The sequence below is a fragment of the Glycine max genome, chromosome 11, assembly GCF_000004515.6.
Source record: "Glycine max cultivar Williams 82 chromosome 11, Glycine_max_v4.0, whole genome shotgun sequence".
Classification (NCBI taxonomy): Eukaryota; Viridiplantae; Streptophyta; class Magnoliopsida; order Fabales; family Fabaceae; genus Glycine; species Glycine max.
Window position 1 is genome coordinate 5463213 of NC_038247.2, and position 15012 is coordinate 5478224.

The window sequence follows — 15012 nt, forward strand, 5'->3', positions numbered from 1 at the left end:
ATTACGTTGTGTGACTATAGCAATGACAGTCTACTGCATTTGGCTGTCTAGGAACAAGTTGATTTTTTAAGATTATCAATTTTCTGTCATAGAGGTTATTAGTAAGATTAAGTTTCTTATGTATAGACAAGCGCACCTGTTGTATTTGTTTTAGCATGTTGATATATGTCTTTTTATATTAGGGAGACTTTTGATTTTCTTTAACTGCGGGGTATGTCCTGTTTATTATTGTATCATTTTGGATTTAATATAATTTACATTTTTTCCCTAAAATGTGCTTACTCAAAACACAAATTTCTAATAATATGGTTAACAAACTCAATTATTTATTAATTATGCTAGATATCGTTGGATATGCAAAAATAATTTAACTTTATTTTTTCTTTAACTATCAATCGGTAACTATCATAATTTTCCGGTCTTATTCAATACAGTTACCGATACCCTATATCTTATTGTAATACAGAACAGCGCACAGAAAAACGTTATTCAAAGTCTTTTTTATCTCAATCTACTCCTTCGGGGCCTACAACCCATAATTTCAATAATTTACCCTCTAGGTTGAAATAAGCAATCACATACACATATCTCCCCAATTTCTTGATGTTGCATAAATCCAATCATGCGTTAATGGGTTGCACACTAATTGGGAGCTTCCTCTTCATCTTAACAGTTGGAAAGTAGATGATTTCATCCCTCTCAGCGACCCATCTGCATGGTAATTAAAACCAATCACATACTAAAATCATTAAGTGAACATCTTCAAAAATAACTAATCAAGCAATTATACATGTAATATTTATAAGACCTGTACGTAGTAACAAGATGGTGAAGGAAAATAGATAGCTCTAGCCTGGAGAGTTCTAATCCAGGGCATAGTCTATGTCCACCACCAAATGGGGTAAAGCAGTTGTTACCGGCCACAACTCCAATTTTCTACAAAAACATAGAGCATTAGAATAGCTGTTGTAGTTATGAATTAATTCCTGGATAAACATGATGATGATATATATATATATAGCTTTAGAAGTTTACCTCCCATCTCCAAGGATCAAATTTAAAAGGGTTTTCATAGTTCTTCCCATCCATGTGAACAGAGGTAAGAGATGCCATAACACACCAGTGTTTCGGAATTAGGTACCCTAGATATTCAGAATATATAGTGAAACTGCATTAGTATTTTCTCTGTATTAAAGGAGGCCAAACACAGTTTACTCTTATGAAGAATTCACCTTTAATTTCTATGTCATTGACCGATTTCCTCCAAATGCCATTGACAATATTGGCCATTCTGAGAGTTTCACTGATAACCTTTCAGAATTAGGAAGTGAAAGACAAAACAATGAACAAAAATGTCATATACTCTGAAAATTTATAATGTATCAATGGCAGCTGATTTTGCATATGGTCGCTAACTTTAGAGACTCACGTTTTGAGTAAATGGCAGTGACATGTAATCAGTCCATGCATAATCATCTGAGCAATTAGTCTTCAGCCTCTTCAATTCCATGTTCTCCTCCTGATAAGAAGATAAAATAAAATCAGCTTAACCAAATATAAAATTATCTTTGGAAGGTGAATGTAATTGACAAAATACTTGTGTCAATTTACTAACTTCAGATTTCATTGCTTAGAAGAATGTAAGATAGACTTGTCAGTGTTACGTCATGCGAAATATGGAAATACTATTGTATTGTAATAATGCTGCGAAAATACCGTACATAAAAAACATTGGCTATCAATTTTCATTGTTGGTTCGTTCTTTGCACCCTTGAAAAAGTGATGGATGCTCTATTTTATATAGAAACGATGATTCACTCACATTATTGTCAGAGGGAGTCAGACAGCGTTATCGTGCGGGAATTTATAAACAGAAGAAAAATTATTCAAGGACACTCATATACTAGTATATACATAGAGAAAAAAAAAGTGGAAAATATGATGAATAGTTTGATACGAGAAGAGAGAGATTGAGAAAAATAAATGATTGTGAGTATTAAGAAGTACTACTGTACAACACAATTTATATCAGTCTTCTCTTTTTGAAGTGTTTTTTCATAAAATAATACATAACTACAATAAGAACATGTGATTATTATATTGTGAAAAGTTTTTTAGTTTAGAAACTAAGATGAATAAGTTTTAATAGATTAATCACTTTAAGTTAAAAAAATACTATATTTTAATTGTCATTTTGTTATGAATATTTTTAAAAAATAAGAATAATGGTTGTACTGCAATGAAACAGTGGACGTGTTTGGAAAAAGTTTGTTCAATATAACAAGTGTTTTTTCAAAAGCAGCACCCTTATTACTTCTAGGTTCATGTTTTAGGAAAATGTGTTTTTTTGTTAGTTGATCAGACCTTCAATGAATATCCAAACATGTCCTCAACAATTGGGTCCTTTGGAGGCAGAATTTCATTAGTAGAGCTGTTTTTACAGCCGTTGAGTTCAAATGACATCAACAACATATCGTACGGCCAGGAAGAACTCGCACACCATGTGAGGCCCACACTCCCTCGTGAGCGTTTTATAGTGCTGTTTTCGAAAGCGACTTCTTAGAACAAGTCAAACACTTCTAGGGCATATCGTTGGCCCACACCACAGAGGACCACTCCTCCTTGGCTTGGGGCCTAAACCCAATGCTCAATCGCAAGTCGCAACTACCAACCGTTTCCGTTCCGTTCGGTAACTAAAACTGTTTCATTCATCCTCATTTTCTGTTTTGCTGTTTCATTCAGCTTCCCTCTATCATAGTACTCCATGAGTTCAACAGTGAAGAATTTAATTTAAATATAAATTATGTTTACACTCCCAGATGGTCATGTTGGACAAGATTATTGATTTTTTTAATAATTATTTTAAAATCATATTTAAAATGATTTAGAAAAATGGTTAATAATATAAAAACAATTTACACTAATAATACATAAAAATTAAACTTATTACTATAGTTTAACCTTTTACATAATAATAATGAAATATGCAACCACAATTTTTTTATAAACATTAAAATGTATTTACTACTTTATATATAAACCTACTTTTTGTTTACATTTTATTTAAAACTACTTAATTCTTATTAAAACAACAGTACAATATTACTTGATTGAAAAAACACTTTTATTTGATTTTTCAATTTATTTTATCTGAGTGTCTGTGTGTTTAATTTTATCAACAAGATTTTGGTTAAAACTTTCAATATTGTGGGATGGTTATTGTCTATACTTATTTGTTTTAAAATAATTTCGTTCCTTAAGTTCCGAACGTACCTGAAGTTTGGATAGAGCGAGAGGGGAGTCACTGAGGAACTTGAGGGCAATGGTCATAGCCGTAGGAAGAGTCTCCTCCCCTGGTACCATCATCTCTATTATGTTTTGGCTAATCATTTCTGGAGTCAAACGTGAGCTAGAGTTCGAGTCAACCTTATCCCTTAATAGTACGTCCACCACATCATTCACTGCTACTGCTACTGTATCACCATGATCATCTGCATTATTATCCTTCTGTAGCTTCTTCCTCTCCTCTACTATATTCCTCACCATCTTCACCATCCTATCTTTAGCCTGCACAACGGACAAACATTAGTACATGTCAAAAATAAAAGTTTATTATATAAATTACAAATTATTCAAGAGAATATATATATATATATATATATATATATATATATATATATATATATATATATATATATTTCCTTTAACTTATATAAATACTAGGTTTATTTTATAAAAGAGAGTTAATAGGCATATATTGTTAGTATAAAAAAGTTTTTAGATTGTCAATTAATATATGATATGATATTTTATGATTAAATGAAAATATAAAATCGGTGCATATATTGTTTAATTTATAAAAATTTAAGAAATAACAACTAGGTATAGTTTATAGGACCTTCAAGGATTTATATAGTCTTGTTCCTGGAAATTTGAGGGGTAAGCAAATCAACCCTTTGATGAATTCTGCAAATTCTCTATACAGGAAGTCCAAATCTTCACCAGGACCAACGCTCATCAGAACTTTGATCAAAACAGGAAATGTAATCTGATATATATGCACGCAAAAAAAGTTCAAGAGAAAAAAATATAAGCTAATTAGGAGATTACATAAAAAGAACAAGTTAATTAAGGGGACGAAAAATAAAGAAGTGCAAGAGAGAAACCTTTTTGACTTGATCTTGAACATAGATTGGTTGGTGGGGCGTCCAAGAAGCGAAGCATTGTTTAACAGTGTGTTCAATGTCTCTGGTAATTCGAGCTTTTAGTTGTGGGGATCGTAGGAACCCTGCGATGAGTGTATGCACTTTCTTATGCATGGTCCCGTTCATTTTGAGTATGGATTGTTCTCCCATTAATTCTCTAATTGATTTTGGATAAGCGGGGACGAAGTTATTGGCTTGGTTCTGCAGAACCACCTTGTTCACGTCCGGGTCAGTGGAAACTATCACATTGCTTCCCAAAATGCATGTCTTAAACACATTCCCGTACCTATACACATAGTTTAACAATAGAAAATAAATACAGTAATATATATAAAACGATGTTTCTTTTTCTGAGTTTTATTGTAGTATTTATTATTAAGGGAAGACTAAGAATAGGTAGAGTTGCTTCGCTCATAGATGCAGTGCCAGGCAGGGATCACAAATTCACAATATCGACATAGAGACTGTAGGTTATTCATTCCCTTCCACATAGTTGAATAGGGAATCTACTCTAGCTAGTTGAAGTTACTGCAGAAGCAGGCTTTTTCTAGCTAGTTGAAGTTACTGCAGAAGCAGTGCCAGGCAGGCTTTTTCTCTCCTACACAGATAGTAAAATTTAGGCCCTGTTTCGTTGAATGTTTTTAAGAAAAAGATTATCCAGCTATTTTCTAAAATTTGTTTGTCTCTTAAGCCATTTAAAATGATTTATTCCCTAAGTACATTTATGTTTTCTAATGGTATGTTTAGTTGGGAAGGAGAGTGGGGAGGAAAGAAAACATGATTAATGATAGAATGAGGGGCTAAAGAAAACTTGTCTTCTATTCTACAGAAAACTTGTCTTCTATTCTACAGAAGTAAAAGCTTAAAATTTTCTTTCCTTCATTTTTTTTCCATTAAATTTTTTTATCATTCCTAAAAGTTATTATTTGAACACTTAAGGAAAACAGAATAAGAAAATGAGAAAGTATCTCTCAATTATGTTTATTTTTATTTTAAAATACCTGTTTAGGAATAACTTTTAAAATTTAATAAATTTTGAATGAAAAATTGATTATTAAATAGCGTGAAAATATTCTAAAACAGATTTAAAATAAAAAGGTAAGAAAATCAAACAAACCTTTTAATATTTTAATCTCATCTTCATTTTCTGCATTTCATTCCTCTCTAGTCTCTATTGCCATAGAAGCGACTTAACAATGGATTATGGAACAAAATTCTCTCGAAAGTAACTCAAATCCAAAATCTTAATTAAGGCAAATAATACTCCATCGCTATCACTTGAAACCAACAGTCGTTATCTAAAATGTGGACCACGAGGACAAAATTGTCACCAACACATGCAAATATCGCAAAGGACCCTAGACATCTTCAAATATTGGGCCTTCACAAGGAATAGACAAGATATGGCTACGGTGGATATATAACAAAATCTTTTAGCGCTTTTGATTAATTTTTGCGTTATTACATATATGTGTATATAATATAATTCCAAAAGTATTGAAATTTTGAAAGCAGATAGGCATGCATGTCATTGACCTCGTGGAAAACGAAAGGACGAGAATAGGAAAAAAAGCAATAAGAAGCACAAATCAAAATGACTCATATCCATGTGTGGTGGGGGATAATGCATTATAATGGGGGATGATAGAAGCTTACAAAGACTTGCGCTTTTCCAAGAAGCTGACAGGGGTTGAGGTGTATCCAGAAGCAATGAAATCAAGGGTCTCTCCGAGTAAAGGCCAACCGGAGTTCCCTTTTGGAACTTTGCCCTTTGCCACTGTTTTCTCATCATCATTCTTGCCACATAGAAGAATCCACCAACTCATCAAGAACAACATGCCCATCGAAACACAAACACCTATGATCCATTCCATACTTTCAAAAAACTCTCAATAACTTTTTGTTGTCAGCTGTTATGGCACTACCAAGAGCTGCCTGTGATGACTTGTTGTCGGTTTTCAGTTCATGCAGATGTTTTATTGTACTTGATCACTGTATGCACTGTTTGGGTGAAAAAGAAAGAGAGGAAAGGGTAGAGAGAGAGAGAGAGAGATGTTAAATGTTTGATACTTCTTTTTGTCCTTCCCTTTGAAGAGTTATAAATGAAAGTTGAGTGTGGATGGATGGATATATATTGAGAAGGGAAGGGAGGATTGTGAAGACCTAGGGCTCCAAAACAATCATTTATTGAGATGGTCATATTGGGTTCACCTAATGCGCCACGCTCGTTTATTTTGTCTTCACTCAATTCAGACAGATATTACCCGCATGTTCAACCCACCAATGCCATTGCTACCTCCCTCATCCTTTAGGGTTTCAAAATAAACCAATGTGACGCTACAACTACGAGACGGTGCGAAGCAGCACCGCATTCATGCCTTTGGATCCGAACGTGCACGATCCGCAGGAGAGCTTCTTCAATCCCTTGCAGTTCTTCCCGAACGCTTCCATTTCAGTCGGTGAGCTTGCAGCACGCGCGGAGCTTAAGGCGCGTGAGGTTAGGGAATCGCTGGAAACAGATTCGATTCCACGTTCAGAGAAAGCCTATGACGACTCTGCCCTGCTGTCGTAGCTCACGCCACTGTCCGCCGCTGTAGCTCGTGCGCGATATGGCGCGTGGTCACTAGTTGGCAGAATGTGAATAGACCACGACGGTTCAAAACCATCGTTAAACGCAGTAAATAAAGATGGTTTAATTAAAATTGATATCGCCTATTTCATTTTAATTACGATATTACCTTTGTATTTTCTTTAACTATGGTATTTTGGGAACTGACATTGATGGATGGTCTTGAAATGCTATTATTTTAGTAGTGGTAATGAAATGTCTAATCATATATCAGTTGGTGGGGAGATGCACATTATCACACTGCGAGAAAAGAATAATGCACAATCACAATGCAATGCATACATTATTTTTCCATCCCATATCTTTCTTAGTTGTTAAGGAGGTGTCAGAACTGAAGTGTATACATAAAAATTAATTACAACTATTAAGTTATAAAATTGTTAATGTGTGCATAAGACTGCTGTTTGTTAAGAAGAAATGGAGCCAGAAAAGAAGAGAACCTCGGGTTGTGTCTCTACTATGAGGCAGTGCACCACTACACTACACTAGCCTCCAAGTGTGCATGTGAGAGAAACCTTATGGCCCAATGAAAAAACGGTGCCGAAGTCGTTAACGTCTTTTCCTTCTTCCACTTTTCCATTATAGGTGCTTTTGTCTAGTCTGCATCATTCCTCAGTACTACTCAGACTTCACCAACACCACACCACTCTCCCCGTCTCTATCTCTCACCCATTTACTCATGCTCATCAATTATACATACAAAACTGTCTTTGCACTCTCTTCTTTCATACACTTTTGACCAAACAGCATGAATTTTCAAGTCTTCTTTTCTTTGAAAGCTGAATAGTGATTGTTAATGTATGGTCTGTTGAGCCAGTAAATATCAAGTGGTCCGATTATTATTTTATGTGAATCAAGGGGGTATTTGACTTTGCTTTCATGAATGGTTTCAATGCTATGCAGAATGGACCGTGCTAGTGCAGCGAGTGTACTCACTGTCATCAGACCCAACATTGAATCATCGTTTTAAATCCCAAATGATATTCCAATTATTCGTACTTAGTCACCATTTCAAGGTCGGGGAACACAAACAGCTTGACATCTAGTAGCATCTGCGGACACCACATTGTGTTTAATAAACTCATTCTACACCTTCCAAAGAGAATTGTCGAATGTACTTATTGTACGCAACAAGAAAATTTATGAATAAAAATTAAATGATAAAGGTGTTTATTATTGTCCTAGCAACTGCCTCCCTACCCCTATATAACATTTATAGGGTGTTCAGTTTTGTGGTGTGAAGACAATTAATTTTTCACGTTTACAGTACCACAAGTGTTTTAATGTTTATCACTTCCAGATTTTCACATTTTTTTACGTGGTTTGTGTCTCCATTGCGCAACCAAACATGGACTTATATCACTTTCCCTGTGCTGCTCCAAAATATAAACATAGGGACAGGTACCCAGAGAGAGAAATAGAAAAACTACTATTTAGGATAATTTGATGAATGATGACATTTGACTTGTAAGACCTGTGATGTTCTATTTAAACTGGAAATATGATGAACCAAAAGCCACATTCTACCGTATACCTAATCAAAACACACTTAACTATTGTTAAAAGGCAAAAAATCACAACAATCCTCTCTGAGGCTATTTGATTTTAATGTTGCATTGCAGGTTGCCAATGGGATTCTCAGTAATACATAGTGTATATTTTAATGCAGACTCGAACCCTTTTAATGTGAAGAGAGGATTAACAAAGAATACACAATCTTGATCTTGCTGAAAAGTCGCTGGTGAATGCAAAATCTCACTCCCTTGCAGTGGCTTCTCCCACAAAATGTGTTGTCATGTTGTGTAGTCAGCCAAACAAGGGAAACAACAATGAATAACTATATCCAAAAATTGCCATGACAACCAATTGATGCTACAAGGTTCTACATGCTGAATGCAACAGCTTCTTTATCCAGATTATTGTAAAATGAAGTCAGTTTAGTTATAGCAAGTGCTTCACCAAAGAGTGATGCCCTCGTAGATCTTGTTATGCGGACTTCAACATAATCACCAACCACAGGATTTCGCTTCGTATTAATGTCTTCCCTGTCTGGGATTGGCATATTGACAAACAACACTCGATGGCCCTTATCGCTCTTGCCCATAAGCTCAGTATCCGGAGCTCTTTTATTGGGTCCTTCAACTAATACAAGCTGTGTAGTTCCAATCTGAGAGTCAAAACACTGTCCTGTGCTCCCACGGAAAGTCTCAATAAGTTCAGCTAGCCTCCTCTGCTTTATTTCCTCAGGAACATCATCAACATAATTTCTGTGGGCATGAGTTTTCTCCCTCATGCTATACGCAAACATGAATGCCATATCATAACCAACAGCTTTTACTAGAGTTAACGTCTCAGAATGCTCCTCCTCTGTTTCTCCACAAAATCCTGTTAGAATTGCAAACATTAAAGATTGCAAGCAGAGGTAAGTTGTTTATACAGTAAAATATTAGTGTGGCAAAGAAAAATTACAGGGTAGTAACTAGGATTTGGGAACTATAACTACATAGATAAACAACTACAATGGTCTTATCCTACTAGGTGACACCATTAGACTCGGTTAAAAACCAAATCTCAAGGACATTATTCACCATGAGTTCCTTTTTAACAATTTCCTCCAATATCCTTTTTAGTCTCCCTCAACCCCTTTTACTGGGCAGTAAAACATGCAATACACCATCAATACTTCCAACAAAATAAACATATTGCAATACTGGTGGTATGCTATTCCTCAATAACACAAAAAAAAACTTGACAATGAGGTTTGCAAATAAAGATTTTATTTATCCCTTTTATTTTGTTGTGAAAAATTATTGAATAGTGTTCAATAATTTCAGAAATGCAAAATTTGCACCTCTAGGAGATGTATACCAGATGAGTTTTTTAAAAAACGAGTAAATTGTGTATTCTAAAACAAACAAAAAAATTGACAAACAATGTTACTCCCCAATTTGACAATAAGTTAGCAAATAATGCTACTTCTCAATAACACAAAAAAACAAAAACTGCTACCCTTCAAAAAAACCAACAAAAAATTTGACAATGACCTTTGCAAATAAAGATTTCATTCATCCATTTAATTTTGTTGTAAAAATTATTGAATAAGTGTTCATTAATTTCAGAGATGCAAAATTTACACCTCTAGAAAATGTACACTAGATGTAAATTGTGTATTCTGAAGTTGAATAGCATGAGAAAATAAATTAGATTCCATAAGAATACAAGACCATCAGATTAATGAGAAACTCCCGCACTCATTAGTTGAAATGAAGGAGCTCCAATAGTAGAAGGTCAAACAAATGAAAAACAATGGAAAGGAAAAAGGACAGGAAGAAAGAAATTTAAAAAACATATTACCACAAATGAAATCACTGCTCAAAGCCACGTCTGGAATAATACTCCGTATTTTTTGGACAAGATCCAAATACGCCTCTCGAGTATATCCTCTTCTCATTCTCTCAAGTACCGGGCTACTTCCAGTTTGTGCAGGTAAATGTATCAGTTTGCATATATTATGTCTTTCTCGCATTAGATAAAGCAATTCATCTGGAAAATCTTTAGGGTGTGGAGACGTGAATCTGAATCGCATCTCAGGAAATTCTGAGGACAATCGATCCAGTAGATCAGAGAACCTTAAGCCCATATTCTTGACCTTAGCCATGCTGGAAAATCCTTCACTAAGTTTCCAATTGGACCCTGATTCAACCTTTCTCTCAATTTCAGATGCATCGTTGTAGCTGTTCACATTCTGGCCAAGAAGTGTTACTTCCTTAACACCCTCTTTCCAAAGCTCTGCCACCTCTCTCACAATTGACTCCACAGGACGTGATCGCTCTCTGCCTCTGGTAAAAGGTACAATACAAAACGAGCACATATTGTTGCAACCCCTCATCACTGAGACAAATGCAGTAACTGAATTCTTGGAGATTCGAACTGGATTAATATCAGCATAAGTCTCCTCAAGCGAAAGGAGAGTATTGATCCCTTTCTGACCATAGTCAACCTCCTCCAGTAATCGCGGCAAATCCCTGTAAGCATCAGGCCCACAAACAACATCAACCATTTTGTCTGAATCAAGTATCTTCTCCTTTAACCTCTCAGCCATACATCCCAAAACCACTACTTTTGGAGGGTGCAGGGATTGTGACCTTCCAGTAGCAACGTTGTTCTTCCAATGCCTCTTAAGAAACCAAAAGTAGTTAAGCCTCTGCCATACTTTCTGTTCTGCATTATCTCTAATGGCACAGGTATTGATGAATATTATTTCGGCACTTTCGGGAACACTCACAATTTCACCATAACCAGCATTTTTCATTATAGACAGAACAATCTCCATATCATTAACATTCATTTGACATCCATAAGTCTCATGATATATTCGACCAGTGGGAGGAACTTCAGTATCTGGCACAAAGCTACCCGAACAAATAAAAATAAATAAACAAATAACGAGTAAATAGATTTCATTCCTAATTAAACCCCACTCTATCCTATCTAAAACTTGCAATTCTGCAATGATGATATGGGAAAAAAAATGAATTTTGCATCTTTCCCATTAACATTCTCATATCCGGTCTCCCAAAAGTGACTAGCAGTAATATTGAAAAATGCAAAAGTAAAAAAAAAAAAAAAAAAAGGTGGTCTTTTGATTAAATTCATTGAAACTGAAGTGAATCGCAAATGCCCACAAAGCAAAAACTAATTTTTGTAGCAGACATCCTGTAGTAATTAAAGCTCGTGAAAATAGAGAGGCGTGGGGTGTTTGCAATTGCAACGAAAACTCACCGGGGTTGAGCTTCGGAAGCAGTGAGTGTAGCTTGAGGAATGAAGTGAAGGTGGAGAGTATTGGAAGGAGAGAAGGTTCTGGAGGCGATGATGAGATTGAGAGGGCGTGAGCGAGGCAATGAGGTATAAGGGTGTGGAAACGAAGCATTGTGTCGGTGTTGGTGTTTGTGTTTGTGGTGGAAGATTGTGAAAGTGGTAAGAGAGGATGGACGGTGAAGCTTGAGGCGTTGAGCTAAGTGAGGTTGGTTGATAACGGAAGACAGTGAAGAAGCCATGTCTGTCTCTAAGTTCTGAAATGAAATGCCGCTGTTATGGGGAGGATAGGGTCCGTGTGGTCACAATGGAAAAGTTTTGCATTTGCATTTCTCGCCCTATCACCTCACATTCTCGACTTTTTATTTCTCACAATAGGTTTAATTATTCATCCTTATACTTAGGAAAATTTTATTTTATTTATTCTTATATTTAAAAACAATTCATTTTAATCATTACATATTATACATATCATTTTAAATTTTTTAGTTCTTTATTATTATTTTTTATATTTCTCTAAAAAAACATTATTTTTATATAGTTTTAGTTATTTATTATAAAAACTAAAAAATCAAAATGATATATAAAAAGTTAAATTGTTCATTTCATTCATATATCTTTTAATCCTTATAATTTGAAAATAATGTTTTAGTTAATTTAAATCTTAAAAAAAAATTAAGATATAAAATATATAAATTAAAAAAAAATATTTTCAATCCACAGAAACAAAAAAAAATTAAAACTAAAAAAATTACTTTTAAAATAAGAATTAAAATATATAAATAATAAAATTATAAAAATCAAATCAGTACATAGCTATAAAAATTAAAAGATATCGTTAGAAATTAAGTATAAGAAGACATACTTCCGAATTTAAGAATTAAAAGTTTAGAAAACTAACTAATGCTACCGTGATACATTTTCAAAAGAGATCATTAGAAATTAAGTACAAGAAGAGATACTTCCGAATTTAAGAATTAAAAGTTTAGAAAACTAACTAATGCTACCGCGGTACATTTTCAACGCTAAAATCATACTAAATATTTATCCGTTCTTGTTCTTGTTCTTGTTTTTACATATTTATCCGTTCTTCAGATGGTAGCTGGCACGGGTGTTCACATGGGTCCATCTGTGTCTTACAGTGTGTCAGAACTCAGAACAACTGAACCTCCTAGTTAACACCATGCTATAAAAAATACACACAACGTCCTCCACTTTCCACTTACGCTCCTTAAACCCCTTCTTCAATCGCCGAAGGAATCCACCTCTTCTCCCTTCAGCAACGTCGTGTTCTTGGTTTACTTCGGGGACATCTTTTGATGAAAAATTGACGCAGTTACCGAGCAATATTGTTCGCAGGGATCATCAAGTTTTGTCATTTTTCAACCCTTCAAGAAATTTCGCGGAAACCAAACAATGGGGTGTTGGAATTCAGTGCAAATGCTTTGGTTCTATGGCTGGGTCGGTTCAAAGGAACCCCAGATTCTCAAAGTTGAATGATGATGATGTTCGATACTTTGAGGGAATATTGGGTACCAAAAATGTTGTTCAAGATGAGGGCAAGCTTGTCACTTCAAACACTGATTGGATGCATAAGTACAAAGGCTCCAGTAAGCTATTGTTACAACCTAGGACCGCTGACCAGGTTCTTTTATTGTTTATTATTATTATTATTATTATTATTATTATTATTTGTTTTGCCTCTGTTGAATAGAATGAACAATTACCCTTTAGGACCTTGGTTCAGTGTAGCATTTGGAAATTGGCTTCATTCTGTGTTTCCATTTTGCAGGTTTCTCAGATTCTTAAATATTGTAACTCCAGAAACTTGGCTGTTGTTCCCCAAGGTGGAAATACTGGTCTTGTAGGAGTAAGTGTGCCTGTCTTTGATGAAGTATACCCTTTAACTCATTTTCTTGGGTGACAAGAGTTCAACCTTCAATATATTAGAAAACAAACTCATGATTATTAATAGTTTTCTTATAATCTGATGTTGCAGGTGATTGTTTGTCTTAGTTCTATGAATAAGATCATATATTTCGACAAGGTAGACCATTTAGTGCATTTGTTATGAATTATGAGCTACCTCCTTCCCTGTGTGTTTATCTTGGTCTCTCTAGTTTTGTTTGGAATTTCTGTTAATTGTTTTGTGAACTTAGTATAATTTTTGTTGAGCACTGTACTGCATTTCCACTATAAAAAATAGAATCATTATATATTTCTAATATCGATTTATCAACAGATTAATGCTTTCCTATCTTTTAGCCTTTTGTTGTGTAAAAAAAATGTGTTTGGATATTGGATTAGCTTATTTTGCATTCAGAAAGCTTTATAATCAATAATTATGCTTTTTCTAACATTATCAGCATTAAAATTTGCAGATTTTGTCGCAAATTGAACCTTATGTATATGAATGGACATCTGAGCGCCGAGGTAGTATTAGCGCGGAGCATGGTCTGGGACTAATGAAAGCCAACGAAATTTTCTACAGCAAATCACGTGAAACTGTATGTATATTATCTGACCCAAGTTGTAGTTCTCCATTTCGGAATGTAAACTTGTGAATTGAATGTCTAAACTAGTATATGAAATTGGACAGGTGCAAGTGATGGCTTCAATCAAGAATATGCTGGACCCTAATCACATACTCAACCCGTATAAAGTTCTTCCTCACTCTCTCATTTCATAATCTGATGTGGAAAACTTGATGTTGTATTCATATCTTTGTTCACTTCCTTAAAAAAGGTGAGAATGCTACTTCTTTACTTGCCGGTGACCTCACTCTTCTAAAAGTGTATTGCTACATTGTGAATAATAAATATAAATATTAGTGTAATAAATTGGTGACAATTTTTTATAATCTCTGGCCCCCTCCAACTATTTGATTGATGATATTTGACAATGCCTTTTACTTGATATTCCAAATATCAAGTAGATATCTTGTACGTAAGTTAAGATATAAGTGGTCCTAGTTTTTGCAGATATCTTTTACGTATTTACATTCACATACTTCATTGTGTTCGACTAGAAAAATGGAAGGCTCAAACATAAAATAAAAATATATATAAAAAAAAAACACTGATACAATACCTTAGTCCTTTTAGTTATTAGTATCGTATGTTTTTGGTGTACTATTATTTCCTATGTTTACTGTCTCTTTCATCTTATTTTCACTTCATTTTTTTATTGATTATTTATTATAGTTACTGTCTCTTTCATCTCTGAATTTTTCTTTATTTTATTTACCACACACTCCAAATATGAAAATTACGTTCACCATTGTCTTGGTCCTTTTCAAGGGTATGCGAAAGCGGAAGTGACCTGTAAATAGAGCAATGATTCTTCTGGTAGAATTTGTGTGGA

At 34.5% G+C, this 15012-nt stretch overlaps 3 protein-coding genes across 5 annotated transcripts; 1 reads left to right on the forward strand and 2 right to left on the reverse strand.

Moving 5' to 3' along the window:
- Nucleotides 1–366: 366 nt before the first annotated feature.
- Nucleotides 367–6867, reverse strand: LOC100799030 (3-epi-6-deoxocathasterone 23-monooxygenase CYP90C1). Its single transcript, XM_003538820.5, has 9 exons — nucleotides 5862–6867; nucleotides 4167–4491; nucleotides 3899–4048; nucleotides 3274–3567; nucleotides 1430–1519; nucleotides 1233–1311; nucleotides 1036–1142; nucleotides 809–936; nucleotides 367–711 (listed from the first exon to the last, which is right to left on the reverse strand). Exons 1-9 carry the CDS (start codon nucleotides 6077–6079, stop codon nucleotides 621–623), a joined length of 1482 nt encoding a protein of 493 aa, XP_003538868.2. The 5' UTR covers nucleotides 6080–6867; the 3' UTR covers nucleotides 367–620.
- Nucleotides 6868–8242: 1375 nt separating this feature from the next.
- LOC100799544 (CDK5RAP1-like protein) lies at nucleotides 8243–11993 on the reverse strand. 2 transcript variants are annotated; one of them, XM_003538821.5, is made up of 3 exons: nucleotides 11617–11993; nucleotides 10189–11246; nucleotides 8243–9219 (listed from the first exon to the last, which is right to left on the reverse strand). In XM_003538821.5, the coding sequence occupies exons 1-3, from the start codon at nucleotides 11889–11891 to the stop codon at nucleotides 8717–8719; spliced, it is 1836 nt and encodes a 611-aa protein (XP_003538869.1). In that variant the 5' UTR covers nucleotides 11892–11993; the 3' UTR covers nucleotides 8243–8716. The 2 variants fall into 2 exon arrangements, with proteins under 2 accessions (XP_003538869.1, XP_006590701.1); XM_006590638.4 differs by having other exon boundaries at nucleotides 10189–11235; nucleotides 11617–11988.
- Nucleotides 11994–12475: 482 nt separating this feature from the next.
- On the forward strand, nucleotides 12476–14485 carry LOC102669255 (D-2-hydroxyglutarate dehydrogenase, mitochondrial). 2 transcript variants are annotated; one of them, XM_041006633.1, is made up of 5 exons: nucleotides 12476–13294; nucleotides 13442–13543; nucleotides 13649–13696; nucleotides 14031–14156; nucleotides 14249–14485. In XM_041006633.1, exons 1-5 carry the CDS (start codon nucleotides 13103–13105, stop codon nucleotides 14336–14338), a joined length of 558 nt encoding a protein of 185 aa, XP_040862567.1. In that variant the 5' UTR covers nucleotides 12476–13102; the 3' UTR covers nucleotides 14339–14485. The 2 variants fall into 2 exon arrangements, with proteins under 2 accessions (XP_040862567.1, XP_006590703.1); XM_006590640.4 differs by having other exon boundaries at nucleotides 13442–13519.
- Nucleotides 14486–15012: the final 527 nt, after the last annotated feature.